The sequence below is a fragment of the Vigna unguiculata genome, chromosome 11 (genome assembly GCF_004118075.2).
Source record: "Vigna unguiculata cultivar IT97K-499-35 chromosome 11, ASM411807v1, whole genome shotgun sequence".
Classification (NCBI taxonomy): Eukaryota; Viridiplantae; Streptophyta; class Magnoliopsida; order Fabales; family Fabaceae; genus Vigna; species Vigna unguiculata.
In genome coordinates this window covers 6,005,202-6,022,191 of record NC_040289.1, presented here as the reverse complement: position 1 = coordinate 6,022,191, position 16,990 = coordinate 6,005,202, and the positions used below count along the sequence as shown (strand labels likewise).

Below are 16,990 nucleotides of genomic sequence, written 5' to 3'. Positions count from 1 at the left end.
CACCGTTATTAAATAAAAGCTTGTGTCGATTTGAATCAGAGCATGCATGGTTTCAACCTCTATTGTTAGTACTCCACCTCAATTCACTGTAGCACCACCATTTCCTTTTTCCATTTCAACATTACACTAACCTCTCCTTTACTTTGTAAGCTACGTACCTATTGTATCATATCATCTATATCAAAGAGGACTCTCTCTTTTATATCCACACTTCAAAATATCAATTTTATTCTTTAAAATATAATTATTTATTAAACTTTTAAAAATTGACCGTTACTTTTACAAATTTTTTATAAAATCGTTTATTTTTGTTCTTCTCTTCTTTTCTATTTATCAATAGTTATTCTCTCATCTTTTCTATTATATTTCACTTTATTTTTAATAAATATAATTTTATTTTATTTATTAACTTAATAGTATTACATTATTATCACCTACTAATATAATTATATTTAAAAAATACGTAAATCAAGACGGGTCCAGTACATTTGAAAATTTATTACACGTTTATATATGAATGAGTCCTATTTTTGTGAATAACAAAGATTAGGGATGTGCAAAAGTTCAATACCATGTAAACAAGATCTACGTCTATGATGTCTAACATTCATGACAGTTAATTGACCAGTTTCTGTGATTCGAAAATGAAGTTCCAAATTGAAGACAAGGCCAAACTAGGTATCAAAGTTCTACAGTTCAACTAATTCCACCAGAGTTTCTTCTAGGGATCAACTCTGTTGAAGGTCCATTGTTGTTGTTCTTCCTTCCAACCTTGTTTTTCTTCATTTTGATGTACATGCCAAAGACATAAGAGCAGAAACCCCAGATGCACAAAACAGTTGAGACAGCCTTAAACCCTCCAAAGGCATCTTTATAAACCACCACTCCTCCCAACACATTTATGGACAACAAAGCTGTGGAACAAATCCCTCCATTCAGAGAAGATGTCAGAAAAACCATTCCTGCAGTTCCCATAAAGCAACACTGCCATGTCACCACAGTAGACAAGATTGTTACCCAATAAACTGCGGTTCCCTTGTCGAAAACCCTCTCGGCCTCTTTCTTCATGTCAGAAAACCCTCCGTCACATGCCATGCCTACAGTGGCCAATACTGTTGCTGCAATCTCCATTATGAGCTGCATCTCCATCACCATCTGGTAGCAGTTCACCCTCTGGTAGATCTTCTCCATCACTGGCAAATACAAAGCAAACAACAAACTTGCACCGATGGTGCAAGAGAACCCTATGAAGTAGTTCTTGTTTGTGAGCCCTAATGGCTTCTCGTGACTGGAATCCAAGGCTAGAATGATGGAACTAATGGTGATGAGGATCACGCAATTTAGGTTTGTAAAGGTTATTTTTTGTTTCACAATGAGGGAAGAGAGAATGAGAGTGAAAACTAACTGGGTGGACAGAAGAAGTGCTGAGGTTGAGACTGGAAGGTATGCCACACCCCATGAGATTAAAAGGTTATTAAACCCTAACATGAGACCAACCAAAATCGAAAACAAGAACATCTTTTGGTTGAAATCTGAGAAAGGTTTTCTCTTTGTGGATTTAAGGAGAACTGGAAGAAAAATGGGAAAGAGTAGGAGGGGAAAGCCACCACTTTGAACCCATGTAGAGACCCATTTGCTAGAGCCTCTGTGAACGAAGTAATATTTTGATAGCAAACTCGCAGAGAGTGATCCAACAAAAAGTAGAACGTAATTGAGGATTAAAAGAGGCATATACCTCTTATTGGTTGTGGACTTTTCATCTTCATCATTGTTCTCATCATTGTTCTCTTCTTTGTTCTTTTCTTTGTTCTCCACTGCTGAGGAATGATTTGGAAGTGATTCTTCTACATAAACTATTTCAGTTTCAGCATTGTTTGTTGCATTCTGCTGAGGGTTTGCGACAGAATGATGTTGCAATGTTGCAGATGGCAATGTGGTTGCCATGGATGGTAGATTGAGAATAGAGAGATTTTTGTTTTCTTTGATCAACAATAGAGAGAGGATTGATTTGGAACATGTAGAACTATCTCTTATATAGACTCGACAGCATTTATTACATATATTCATTTATGGTTAATAAATAAACTAGCGTTTATGAATTCAACATTTAATTGTATCAAGACAGAAAAGATGACATCTAACATTTATGAGAGAGTTTATTCCATTCTGAATAATATCAAATTTGATGAATTCATTCATTTCAGTTATTTTACTTTTGTACATTAAATTTTTAAATATTTATATATTTTAATTTCTAAAACGTTATACCCAATGTTAAAAGTTGATTTTCTAAAAATTGTAAAAAAAAAACTTACAAACTTAATCTATTCTCATAATGTGTTATTTTAGATATTTTTTATGCCTAAAAAGATCATAGAAATATTATCTCTACATATTGAATTATACACCGGTAACTATATTTAATTAAGAAAATCAAATCTCTCTTATCTCAAAAAGTTGATCTTTCATGTGTATTTATTATGTTAAAATGATAGTATTTATTATGGTCAAAGAATTGATGTGTATGTATGGGAAAGATATACAGTCTTGCATCATGAATTAATAACAATGAATGACATTTATGAATATTCCTATGTAGATATTATCCACTATGGTAATATTGAATATATATCATATTTGCCTATCATGTGATAAAAGTTTAAAAATTTATACCACTTTTATATATGACTTTCTGTTAGTCAACTATAAACCATAGTTTGAATTATTTGAATATGCATAATGAAATGGATTGCTTAAGAAAAATATATTTTGCAGACAGTTTGTAATATATTATATATATATATATATATATATATATATATATAAATATTGAAATCACATACAACAATTTGTACAGGTAATATACCTACTCTTTTTACAATTTTGTACACATATGTTTGAGATGTGATACTAATAAATGCGAAATGTAGTTTATACGTTCCAAGAAAGTTCCAAGAAAATGTTTAATTAGTAATTAATTTTAGTGACTAAAAATTGTTAGTCACTGTAGTTACCAATTTAGAAATCAATTTAAAAATTATAAAATTAAAAAATTATTGGTTACTAAAATAGTCACTATTATAAATAAAAAATTATAATTGGTCATTAAGTAATTAGAGACCAATTTAGAAACTAAGTCATTTTGGTAGCCAAAACCTTGGTAGCTAATTTTTAGTGATCAATTTCCTTTGGTAGCCAAAACTATGGTAGCTAATTTTAAGGACCAATTTAGTGACCAATTATAATTTTTTATTTATAACCGTGACTATTTTAGTAACCAATAATTTTTTACTTTGTAAATTGGTATCTAAATTGGTCACTATAGTGACTAACAACTTTTGGTCACTAAAATTGGTTACTAATGAAACATTTTCTTGTAATGATATTATAATTTTTAATAATATTTTTCTAGCGTATTAAAAAATAAATCTGAAGATAATTTTTTAGCAATTCAAATGTCATTATTTGATTGTAATCAGGTTCAGGACAATTGGTGCATCTTGTAATAATTACTCTCTTAATAATTGTCTAGCAATGAATTGAACTTTTGAATGGTGACTCGGTCCACCTGTACTTTAGCTGACCTAGTCTACACCATGATATATTTGTGTAACCCACAACAATATTTCTTTTTTTTTTTTAAATCAGCAAAGAATAAAATAAATAATAGAAGAGCACTTATGGAGTGCACTAACCCTTTTACAAAGAAAAAAAAAATGTTAAGCTTGCACTGCAATGCAACACTTCCCTTCAAGGTCAAACTTACCTCAAACTAGTAGAAACAAAAAAACTCAAGAGATACGGGTACCACCCAACAAAGACCCATAATAAGCTAAGAGTAGTAAAACCATTACTTAACTACAAATCTATTAAAACCCAAAATATAGGCAAAGATATAAACTAAGCAAAATAAGATGGTGTTGCTATATTTATAGACAGGATCACTATCCATAAAATCCTTTGTTTTGCTTTTAGGTATAAACCAGGCGATCAACTTCTTTACTCTCAATACTCGTCAGATTCCAGCCTCCCCAAATGATCCCCAATGCCAAGTTCATAATTGTTTAGTATTTGCACTATCAGAACATATCTGTTGCTTTTTTATAGAGAATTTGACAGGTCTAAGTATCATAATTTCAATTTCTCTCAGCCTGCATTGCCATTCCAATTGTTGTTTTTGTTGAACTAGTGAATTAGCCATTAATTCCATTGAGGCTCCTCTGAACCCATGAGGCAAGTTTCTATATTCTTTATGTCCACTCCATTCCAGATTAAGATAGTATGTTCTTTGCTTACCTAGCACACTTAGAGAACATTGCACACATCATCGTAACAATATTGAAGTGTTTGAATTTTTCCTTAGCTTTAATATGATACACAGAACTCGCTCCCAACCATCTGTCACACATATTCCATACCTTTTGAGTAACTCTACAAGAGAAGAATAAATGTTTTTCACTCTCTTCAGATGCTAAACATAACTCGCATAAATTGTGTTGTAATTGAATCCCCCTATCAGATAGTTTATCTTTTGTTGGTAGTTTATCCAGAAATATCCTCCATCCTAATAATTGTGCTTTAGGAACTACCCTTATGTTCCATAACATTTTGAAAACATTATCCACTTCCTCATTTGAGTTACCTTGCATCTTATAGTAAGCCGAGTTGACAGAAAAAACACCTTTGTCATCTTCCTTCCATTTCCATATATCCAAACATCCCTTTCTCAGCCCTTTAGAATTTATTAGTTGGAAAAATTGTTCGTCCATAGATTCCTCCCAAGCAAATCCATGCCTCCTCCGAATTTGGTCCTAGATCCATGAGCTCCTGTCCCAATGTCCCATCTCCTCAATAAAGTTATCTTTACTTTTTGTTATAGAGTACAACCTAGGGAACCTACTGTTGAGAGATTCCTCCCCTACCTATACATCTTCCCAAAACTTTACTCTATTCCTTTCTCCTACATTCCATTCTATACACTTTTCAAACCAATTACCTTGTTCAGAATTACCACACGCCTTATAGATGTCTTTCCACCATCTGGATGCATTCCTAGGTAGATTAGTTTCACCAAGGTTCCTCCAAGATCCATATTTGGAGTCGAGTACCTCTTTCCATAATCCATGGTCCTCCATACCTAGTCACCATTTCCATTTGGCTAGGAGTGCTATGTTGAAATTTCCTATGTCTCTTATGCCCAAGCCCCCATGTTCCTTTGATTTGCATATGTTTTCCCATCTAACCCATGTTATTTTCTTGTCTGTTGATCCCCATCCTCATAAGAAGCTTCTTTGAATTTTAATGAGCTCATTACTCACACTTTTTGGCACTTGAAGAAGGATAGATATATATGGGTAAAGCAGACAATACCGATTTAATAAGACAAACTCTCCCAACCATGAATATAAGTTTGCCTTTCCATTAAGAATTTATAACTTCAATTCTAATACCAATTGTTGAATCAAATATTAACCATTAGGTAAACATTATGGTTGAGAGTCAAGAAACAACTATTTTTACTTAAAAAAATTACTAACTCAAGCTCCACAATCATAAGTTGTATAAAAATTTACTTTTACACTTTGTATTTATAGTATCAAGTATAATAATCTTTTAGTAATATAAATTAATTATTTCTTTATTTCAAAAAGTTAACATATAAAACAACATAGCGTCAAAATAAAAAATTATTATAAATTAATTAATCATTTGATTTTAAATATAAAAAATAAAAGTAATTTTATATTTTTTATAACATCCAGTTTTATAATAATCTTTTAGTAATATAAATTAATTATTTCTTTATTTCAAAAAGTTAACATATAAAACAACGTAGCGTCAAAATAAAAAATTATTATAAATTAATTAATCATTTGATTTTAAATATAACAAATAAAAGTAATTTTATATTTTTTATAACATCCAGTTTTAATTTAGATTAATCAATCATAAATCATAGTTTGAATTATTTGGATAATCCATGGCTTCATATTTTAAGAAAACTGTAATTTACATGCAGTTTGTAATATAATGTGTATATATTAAATTTTGAAACACATTGATGCCATTCGGTAAAAATCATTACATCAACAATTGTCTATTACTGACTCTAAATCTTGGATTGTGTGACCCAGTCTTCTGTCCTTCGGTCCAATACTTTGGTTTGAAGGTACGCTAAATAGAATTGCTACCAAGGTACACATAAGGCATAAGGATGCATCTTGGACACCATTTTATGTGTCAGTGGGGAGATTGAGGAAACAATAAATTATTTGTTCTTTGAGTGTAAGATAGTAATTAGACTGTAGAATATGTGTGACTTTTGAGTAGGAGTTAATAATGTACACCATAGCCAAGGATACATTTCAAACAATTCTACCTAGTGAAGTTAAACCAAAAAGAAAATGTGATATGGAAGGGAATGTGGATAGAATTATATGGTGTATATGGAATCAAAATTATATTTAGAAAAAACAAGCCTAATGTGGAGGAAAATTTATGTATGGCACAATTACGAATGTGGGCATGGATAAGGAGCAAAAATTATAAGACAACTTTCTTATACTCCAATTGGTATGTTTGCCCTATGCATCATATTAGAACATTACTATGACAGACTCTAAAGCAGCATAGCAAGAACATGGGTGCACTTTTAAGTCAAAAAATAAACAAACCATCTCAAGGGACTAAATTGATTCAAATAAAAGGCAAAACATAATACATCAAGTATGATAATAACCACACGAGATGGGCTAGCGATGAAACAAAAGAATGGGGTTGATGCAAATACGAAAAGATACAATTCAGTAACCACACTCAAGCAATTTAGCCTAGAGGTTTGCTTTTGCAGAAATTATTATATAGGTACAAGGACATGCAAAGACAAATGTGCTACAGGTAGAGTGTATTATCAATGCCACATCAAAGACACACACTATCACAAAGTGAAGGATCGACATTGATACTTAACAATACCAAATCTGGAGGATGGAATGAAATGCAACATGAAAAATGACACTATGCTTCAGTTTCAATCCATTTTAAATTGGGGTCACACGAACCTGAACAACGGATGCATGAAATTTATTTGGAATACTATGGGATGCACCACTAGAAGTTTCATAATTATGGGTAGCACCGCAAATGGCTCATTAATCTTACAAGAACTTCACATTCAAGGGTTGCAACAAATACTACTATTCAATTGAAAAGGTATGGGTTGCACTAATATATAGAAGAAATGCAATCTTTACTATTGAACTAAGAATGGCCAATGCCAAGGCAAATCTTAATATGTGAAAACAAAGGATATTTATCATTGTTGGGGCTAGAAGTGTGGGAATTTGTTGGAAATAAATGTAATATCTCTATTGAGAACAACAACCGTTTTGTAAGGATTGAGATACCCCTAGTGTTTCGTGTATATACATATATATAAATTATACTTTGCTGGAAAAAAAAAAGAGATACTTGTGCAATCCTAAAAAATCTCCCACTAAACACTTGTCTCGCTAGGTATTGGATTTACAATGGTGACTCTAATATGATGGTGATTCTAATATCAATTATTGGATTAAACACTTACGATTAAGTAAAAAATAGTGAAGACACATGTTGCTTATGAGCCATAAAGAGTATTGTGGTTATTCTCACACAGTCTAACCCCCCTAAAATTTTTTATTTTTTTTAAATATATGTAATATATTATATTAATAAAATTAAATTAGATAATTTTTTATCTTTTTATAAAATATAATATTTAATTTTAATAAATAATAAAATAAAATTAAATATAATAAAGATTAACAAAATTTATTGAGATATTTTTTTATGTTCTCTCTCATCTTTTAAGTTTATCATATATTGTATTCATCTTTCACTCTTGATATGTTTTCTTTTATTCCAAAAAAAAATGTTAAACACAAATTTGTTCTTTCTGTAACATCCCGGTCGGATATTACTAATTTAAGTAATAAAATTAAGAAATATGATGAAAATCTCATTTATTATACTTCACTTCCCAAAAACACGGAAAATTTTAAAACATTTATTAATCGAAAGTTATCCAAAAATCCATAATTTATGAAAGTCCAATATAGTATCCAAATTCACAAATCAGTAAAACATTGTTTACAAAGTTCATAAAAACAATAATGATAAAACTCCAGTAAAAGTTTTTCCCAGCTAACCCTCTCTTTGATGTTATGCCTCACCAGTACCACCTGCAACATCATTTGCTCCATTGTAACGCATTACACGATCATCGTCAAACACAAGCAGATTGGGTGAGCTCATAAACAGTTAACATAAAAGTTAATAAAAATCAAGATACACCCATCTATTTTATTCTAGTTAATTCTTGGCCAAGACCTTAATCCCCAAGGCTTTTCAACCTTCACAACACACAAATAGTTAGCCTCGGATTCAGGGTTTATGATGCTCACACGAACCTTCCCGCTCGTGGTCCTGCCTTTACGAACCTCCCTACTCGTGGTCCTGCCTCTACGAACCTCCTCGCTCGTAGTCCTGCTCTACGAACCTCTCCGCTCGTAGTCCTACTCTACGGACCTACTTGCTTGTAGTCCAACACATGTGATCCACCAGCTTCGTACCTCCCCGCACGCAGCATCTCTCAAGTGTGAGCACGGAACTTACGAACCTACCTCGCTCGTATCCCCACATGAGAGTAATAGGATATGAACCTCCCTGCTCATATCATCACGTCTTCACCACCATTCATGAACCTACTCGTTCATGGCACAACATCCTCTGATCCAAGTCTCACATCACAGCATGATAACGAAAACAAGAAAAACACACTACGCTACATAAGGTACATACTCAAGCTAGTCTTAGGTATTCCAATGCTTCCACGAACCTGCCCACTCGTGGTCCAACTCTACGAACCTCCCCACTCGTAGTCCAACTCTACGGACCTCCCCGCCCGTAGTCCAACACACATGATCCACCAGCTACGAACTTCCCTACTCGCAACATCTCTCAAGTGTGAGCACGGAACATACGAACCTCCCTGCTCGTATCCCCACACGAGAGTATCAGGATATGAACCTCTCCGCTCATATCATCACATGTTCATCACCAGTCATGAACCTACCCGCTCATGACAACATCAAGCATATCCCAGACTAGGACCAACACAACAAGTCATGCAAAACATATTACAAGGCACCCTGCCACTACACCATCGCCTAATGCAGCCTAAGCACCGCTAGGTGAAATGGCAGTACAGACTACCTGACGGTTCCACATCACTACCGGGTGCCACAACTAAGACATCCATGTTTCCTACTATCGCCTGACGGTTTCCTCTACACCGCCAGGCGCTACACCAATAATGTGACACTACTGGTTTTAGGTACTCTAATTCATTTCCTAGAATTCAACCATTCAATTCTCAAACATCTAGAAATTAACATACACATTCATATATTCCAAATTACAACATCACAACACATATGCATCTTTCAAGTATAAGCACACATTTCTATTTTTTATAATTCATATATACTTACCTCTTAAATCAATTCCAACACACATTTTATTTTCCCCTTCTCATTTCCCAACCCTTTGCATGCTTATAATTCACATACCCCACATAAGACACAATCAAAGCTATATACTTATTCCGCATGCCCTCGCAATTCCATTACATTTAAAGTATGATTATCATGTTCCCATACTTTCCCAAAACCCGTCATGATCATGCAACACTCGGTCATAGTGATATCATCAATAGTAGCCTTATTCACACACTTATAACATCACACATTCGAGCTAACATATATAGGTTCATATATTTAACATGTCTCAGCAAGCACTACCAAAAACATACTCATCAATCACACATCTATATATTTATATATATATATATATATATATATATATATATATATATATATATATATATATATATATATATATATATATATATATATATATATATATATATTCACTAATCAAGGCCATATCAACACTTGAGTACACTTAATCCTCCATTAGTAATCATACTATTAGGGAATTCAAACAACCAATCATGAGTGACGTATATCTCCCTCTGCAAACATCCAATTCAAATCTCTACCGTTCAAAGTGAAGAACAAAATGTTGTGAATCACCTTCCAAAATTTCACCTGAATCGGACGGTTAACGAACCGAGAAATGTAGTTTTACAAAAACTGCGCAAACTAGAAAAAATGGGGGCGCCTAGTGCCCATAAGTGCGGAAGGTGGCGCCTGGTGGGACTATACTAGCGTCGAGCGGTTCCTGTTCCGCGAAAAATACAAAAAATAGCATTTTTCGTGAATCAGAGTCCACACATCACTGGTATGGCACCTGGCGGCCAATTGGGTGCCGCTAGGCGGTTTCTGATGTTTCAAGAACCTAGAAATTTCCTCAACACCTGCGAACCTTATTCCAACCTCTACAATTTTGATTCCCTTCGATTTTAGACTCCATACTCATAGCTCAAGTTTTTAGGTTTACAATTTATTTCATACAACTTCCAATCACCCGAAATTCCATTAATTTAACCCATTCAATTTAATCCAACTCTATATTCCCAAATTCACAACCCTAACATGACGTCTATGAGATTTTCATCCAATTTAACCCCAAACCATGTTTAATCCAATGACTATGACATATAATCATTCTCACATAGTTATAGTAGCATTTTTTTCCCTATCAAAATCATCCCAAAACATCCAAAGCATCAAAATTGAACCAAAATTGGTTCGCGTTGCTTGATAGATGTTCATCACCGCCAGACAGTTCATCAGAAACCCAGAAACTGGGATTTTATGCTTGCGTCGCCTGGCGGCCAAGGTCATATCGCCAGGTGGTTCCTCTTTAGGAACCCAGAAATTTTGCAAAATTGTGTGTGTTGCTTGGCGGCTTTGAAGGCCCGCCATGCGGTTTTTGGAAAATTTCCAAAAACCTAGAATTACGAGTTTAACAGAGGAAAAATATGCATTTTTATACAAACACAATTGCAATATATCACAACCAATTAAAGTTACACGTTCAGCTCCCCTAACCTATTAATCCTTGCTCAATATAGAGGAATTAAGACTTCTCTTGTGCCACCAATAGTCCAACCTTGGCATTCTCCCGGTACACCTGATGCTCTTATCAATTTCCACACAAAACTCAACTTCAGACCCTCTTTTCCATTGTCAAAATCATTTTTCTCTACCCATTCACGTTTTCCTCTCTTTCTTCACCAAAAACTCTCTAATTAGAGTTTTAACTAAGCCTTAATGCTTGTTAATGATAGGGGAATTAGGTGTTAATGACCATTCAAGACCATTATTGGTTGTCTCCCAGCCCACTAAACTGCCTCCCTTGGCAACTAGGGTTTTTTGCCTTTTCATCTCCATGCCAAAGGAAATTTTGGCAAAAAGAAAGTTAAATGCGTTCTTAGTAAGGTTTGAACCCACAACTACTCAATTACAAAGTCAATGCACAACTAATTCAACCAATTCATGTTTCGTTATTATTCCTATAATTTTAGGATTACATTATCACTACTCAGTTCAAACATAATATTAAGATAATACATTTATTAAAATAGCATACATATGACTCGAACCCAAGTCCTTTCAACATAACTATGTACTCTTAACCCCTTGAGCTGATACTTTTCCACATCATAACAAACCACATTAAATGCCATAAAGGCTCCCACGACCCACATTTATTAAATAATGATTTATTTAATTATTTAAATTTCTCGGGTCTTACACTTTCTGCTCTCATTTCTCATATGTCCTCTTCTGTTTTTTAAAGATAAAAAAATACAATTCTTTCTTCATATGAGTTTAATAGTTAGTATTTTTCCATCTCATTAGTTTTTTTATTTTATTTTCCTTATGAATATAGAAAGAAAAGTTATGTATTATATGTTTTTTTATAACCATTTTTTGATTGTAATTTGATTATCATAGATTTTTTTTTTAGTAATTACGTCTCTCAATTTTCTATTAGATCTTAACAAATTATTTTTTAGTCTTAAACTCTTCTTTTTTTCAAACAACGTACATTCATGAGAATAAAATAATAGATTTTTTTAAGAGATAAAATGGAAGATACTAAGAAGGCATAAACAAGACAAATATACTTCTTCACATATTTTCAAACATGATACTAAGGATAAAATTGTTGAAATAAAGGAACCATTTCTTAAGATTCAAAGAAGTAGAGGGATGGAAATTCGGTTTAATTTTTTGGAATTTATTCTAAAAAACGTACTCAAATATGTGAATATCAAATGAAAGAGATGAAATTATAAAAGCTTATTTAAAATAGGTAAGTACAACTTCAAACCTATCATTTTTCTAAGGAGAAATATAGAAGGAGATTTCAATACTACATTATATAGACTTTTATTATATTAGTGACAATAATTAAATATACAAATTTTGAATATATTATGTTGGTCCCCTCAAGATATTTTGTTCAAGATCCATCACTAGTTATACATAATTTTCCTAGACAGACCTTGTGTACTCGTAGTTAAACTCAAGGTGAGTTTAACAAATAGGATGAAGTAGCTTTGTGTATTTGGTCTAAATTTCCCATGGCATCTTGCATCTACATCGCACATATTCCTTAAAATTTCTATTGCATGTAAACCCATTTTAAATTGCATTATGCAAGCCCATTTGTGCGCTAATTGTTGTCACGTCTAGACTTTTGTTGCCATCTATTTACATGCATATTTTCACCCAATTTATGGTGCACATGCATTCATATTCATTTTATAGTATTGCATCCTTCATGCATTCTCATTCATGTTGAGTTAGTTAAATCACCACAATGGCAACCATGACATTAGCACTAAAAACTATCATGTAACGATTTTAGTTGGTTCAAAGTAAGTTCTGAGTTTCAAAGTCAAGTGGCATGTTTTAATTGCTTTGCATGTCTGAATTTATTTTGTATGATTTTGGAGCATTATTCATGTTGTGTGCACATCTCTGAATTGATCATGTTGTCATAGGCTGGACTTTGATTTGTTTATCATCATGTCATATTAATGGAGGTCATCTTTGTATTCATAACCTTTTGCTAGGGTGGTTTGAATTTTGTTTGAATTTTGAATTTTCTAGGGTGGTTTGAATTTTGTCATTGCCAGTAGATCTTAAAAACTGAATCAAATTTGTTTGTGCTACTGTTTCCATATTTTTATATCTACTTAAATGATAGATTTTGCATTCTTTTGCATCATGACAATCTAGCATAAATTCATGAGTGTATGAATGTGGCTGAAATTGGTTTCTATTCAGATATGGGTTGCTTCCGTGGTCCAATACAACATTTAATTTATTTTGAAAATATGCACTCCATCATTCGATTCAACTAGATTCTTCTCCATTCCCTTTTAGCTTACCATTCCCATTAGGTATGCCCTGCACGGATGATAAAATTCATCATATTCATACTTTGACATATATGAGATATTCTTCAAATTTTAGCACATTAAAAAAATGACGTCGTTGTTTGGGATCGAATCCGGGTCGTCCGCGTGACAGGCGGAAAGACTTACCACTATATTACAACGACCTACTGAGTTTAACAAATAACCTGAGGTGGCTTTGTGTATTTGGTCTAGACAACAAATGTTTACATAGGAGTCAATTTATATACTTATTATAAGTAAGTCAAAATTCACAACGATAATACTTGTAATTAGTTTTTTATTAGTGAAACACTTTATTAGAGTTTCTAAAAGAGAACTACACATATCAAAATTTGGGGTGAACCAATGTAAAACATGTGGTATTATTGATCTTTTCTATAGTATATTGTATTACATTTTTGTTACCACATAGAAAGGCATTTTTTTTAAAAAAATGAGAATGTGATTAAACCATCACACAACCCATATAAATGATGAGAATCGCTGGCTCTAGAAGGAAGAAAGTAGAATAGAGTTTAACTTAAGTATAGCATTTTACGTTTGATGTGAGGCATCAGGCGGAAAATGTCACATTTTACATTTGGTCCCCAATTGACAAATGTAAATAATGTTGTGTTAATTATAAAAATGTCACTGCACATTTTTAAAGTTTGTTACTTTTAGGTCAAGCTTAAATTTAGAGACGTAAAAAGCTATTTTTGTGTTACTAGATGCTACAAGGATAGCCGTTGAGGCTTCCCAACCACACATGTCTTCCAATATCTAGAGTTTGGAAGACTTTATGGAGAACAACCCGATGGAGTTTGATGGGAGATGAGCCTAGATGGTACAAATTACTAGATAAAGGATTTAGAAAGGGTGTTTGATTGTAAGTAGTATCCGAATGAGGGTATATTGACCTATGTAGTGTAGATGTCAGAGGTTGAGCATTAGTGGCCCAAAATGAAGATGATGTTGGAGGAAATGGGGGAGCCCATCACATGGAATAGTTTTGAAGTTGAAGTTTTTTTAGGAGTACTTTCCCGATAGTTTTAAATATGCCAAAGAAGTGGAGTCCTTACAGTTGGTGCAAGGATTTATGAATGGAATTGAATATTCTAAAAAGTTTAAGCCTTTTCTCGCTTCTACACTTTTTCTATACAAGAGTTTGGGAGGTGTAGAAAGTTTGAAATGGATTGAAATAGGAGATAAAGGAGGAGGTAGCCCTTTTCCATTAAAGAACTTCCAACTCTAGATGAAAAAGCACGAGTGGTGGAAAGATTGAAGGCTATTGGAAAGAAATAAAGGCCTCAAGTGGGTGGATCATTACAGACCAAATTTAAGAATGAGGAGAGGAGAGAGCCATATTCTAGACCTCATTTCCATATGGCTAGAGCCACTTCCTAGTCACACTAGCAACAAAGGAGTGTGTAGTGTTTTGGATGTGGAGAAGTTCATTATAAAAGAGATTTCCACAAAAGTATAGAAAGTGCAACGTCTGTAATAAAGAAAGATGTTATAGTAGGGACTCCTCAAATCAAAGAGGATTAGTGTTTTAGAAAGAGCCGCAACAAACAAAAGGGTAGAAGGGGTTACGAACCCCAGGTAGTTGGGAAAGTCCATTTAGTGATAGGTGTTAAGGCCTTCAAAGGTAACTTGTTTCTTCGACATTATGTTATCTCTTGTAAAAATGACTTGGTTGAGTTGGTTGTGCACTTGAATTGATATTGTGTGGTGATGGGTTCAAACCTTGGCTTGAATAAAACTAACTTTCTTTTTGCTAAACATTATTTTTGGCAAGGATGTGAAGAGGCCTAGGAAAACCTAGGAGGCAGCCAAGGTGGGCTGTAAAAACACCTCCTAATGAGACTTGAAAGCTAATTAAAGCAAATTTTAATGCTAATTTTGTTTTTGAACCATAACCCATCATTAAGGGCTTGAGTAATTGACCAAGGGAGTGGAAGGAGAGTGTGAGAAGAAGGAGTTCGTGTGGAATGTGTAGGGGAGGGTTTCTGAGCATAAAATTGAACCTAAAGAGAGTAGGTGAGTCTGATTGGGTGGAGACAAGGGCTTGGAATCATAAAGGGGCTTTGAAAGGGCAATTGAGCAAGGAATATCTAGGTTATGAGAGTTCCTATTGCGTGATTTAATTATGTATCGTATGAAGATGTGTTTTGGGCCATGCTTTAATTGTGAAACCTTTAAATTCTTGTTTTGTTCGCGTTTTCTGGATTTTTCTAGAAACCGTCTGGCGGCACATGTGGTTGCACCCAGTTTTCTGGGTTTCAGATGATCTGCCTGGCGGCTGTAAGTGTCCCGCCAGGCGATGTATTCGCTGCTGCTGTTTTCTTGTTTTGGTTAGCTTGTCAATGGCGTGGTGATGTTTGATATGAATTGTTATGGCATGTGTATGTTTGGTCTAATGAGACGGATCCTTAATCATTCAATTAGTTGAATTGCATGGACTCTTGTATGAAATCGAGATTAAGGTTCACGTTGGAAAAAATTGGAAATAATTATGTTGAATCATGTCTATGATTAGTGTATTGTTCTATAGAATTAATATTAATATGAATACAGTATGAGTTCTGTCATATGCGAGCCTGTGAAACAATGTCACTGTGAAGAATGGGTACTGTGATTGAAGTGCTTGGGAAACAGGGTTGAACTGAAGTAAGTTCGGGCAGAACCCATTATTAGTAAGCATCGCCTGGCGGCCACCCAAATGCCGCTCAACAATACCGCAGTTTCACTGATGGTTTGGAGCTTTGTGTGTTGTCGTATTTTGGGTGTTATGCTGAATGAATTAGTATGTATGATAGGGCTTAGTGAGGAGTAGTGAGGTGAAGGGAACTCAGGCATATCATATTAAATGATTCATGTATAAGTATATCATGTACGGCGAGGTTTCGGATGATTGCCCTCTTCAGTGCACCTGATAGAGTTTTGGTAGTCTGGGAACAACTACAATCTTATGTTTGTTTTAGGGAGCTCCACTTGGTGTCACGGTGAAATGTTGTGGCAAAGTTATTCTCACGTGTGGACTATCAGGTGGTGGCTTGTAGTCAGAGGGGCGAGTAGACACTCGTGCAACAAAGATTGATCATTGATCTCACCTAAAGGGTATAGAAATGATAGACGTCTAATGCAAGTGTTGTAATGGAGAACTAAGGAAAAAGAGAAAAATACTAACCTGGGTTATAATATGGAGATGATGTATTTTATTATTATTATGATATATGTTTGATTTATTTAAATGAGCTCACCCTATCTCTGTGTGTGTGGCGATGATCATGTAACTCGTTACATGGGAGCAGATGTTGATGCAAGTGAGCATGTTGATGCATAGAGACGGAGTGGGGATCACTATGGGACAATTTACAAAATTTCATTATGGATTTTCTTTTATAACCTTTCTATTTTGGATGATTTGGTTTGTAATAACTTAATATTGCGGTTTTAATTACTACTTAAGCGACGTTTGAAGTTTTAATTTTCCCGCGTTTTGGGAAATTACGAGAATAAATGTGATGTTTTATAAATTTTATTTCTTATTTATTTTTAAGAAGT

General features: G+C 33.8%; 1 protein-coding gene across 1 annotated transcript; it reads right to left on the bottom strand.

The window, feature by feature from the left end:
• Nucleotides 1–437: 437 nt before the first annotated feature.
• LOC114170522 (probable purine permease 4) lies at nt 438–1,985 on the bottom strand. The gene has a single exon (XM_028056018.1). It carries the CDS (start codon nt 1,942–1,944, stop codon nt 697–699), a length of 1,248 nt encoding a protein of 415 aa, XP_027911819.1. The 5' UTR covers nt 1,945–1,985; the 3' UTR covers nt 438–696.
• Between the last annotated feature and the right edge of the window lie 15,005 nt (nt 1,986–16,990).

Coding starts and splice junctions, on each gene's coding strand:
- LOC114170522 (XM_028056018.1), bottom strand. CDS start 1,944: ATGGCAACCACATTGCCATCTGCAACATTGCAACATCATTCTGTCGCA.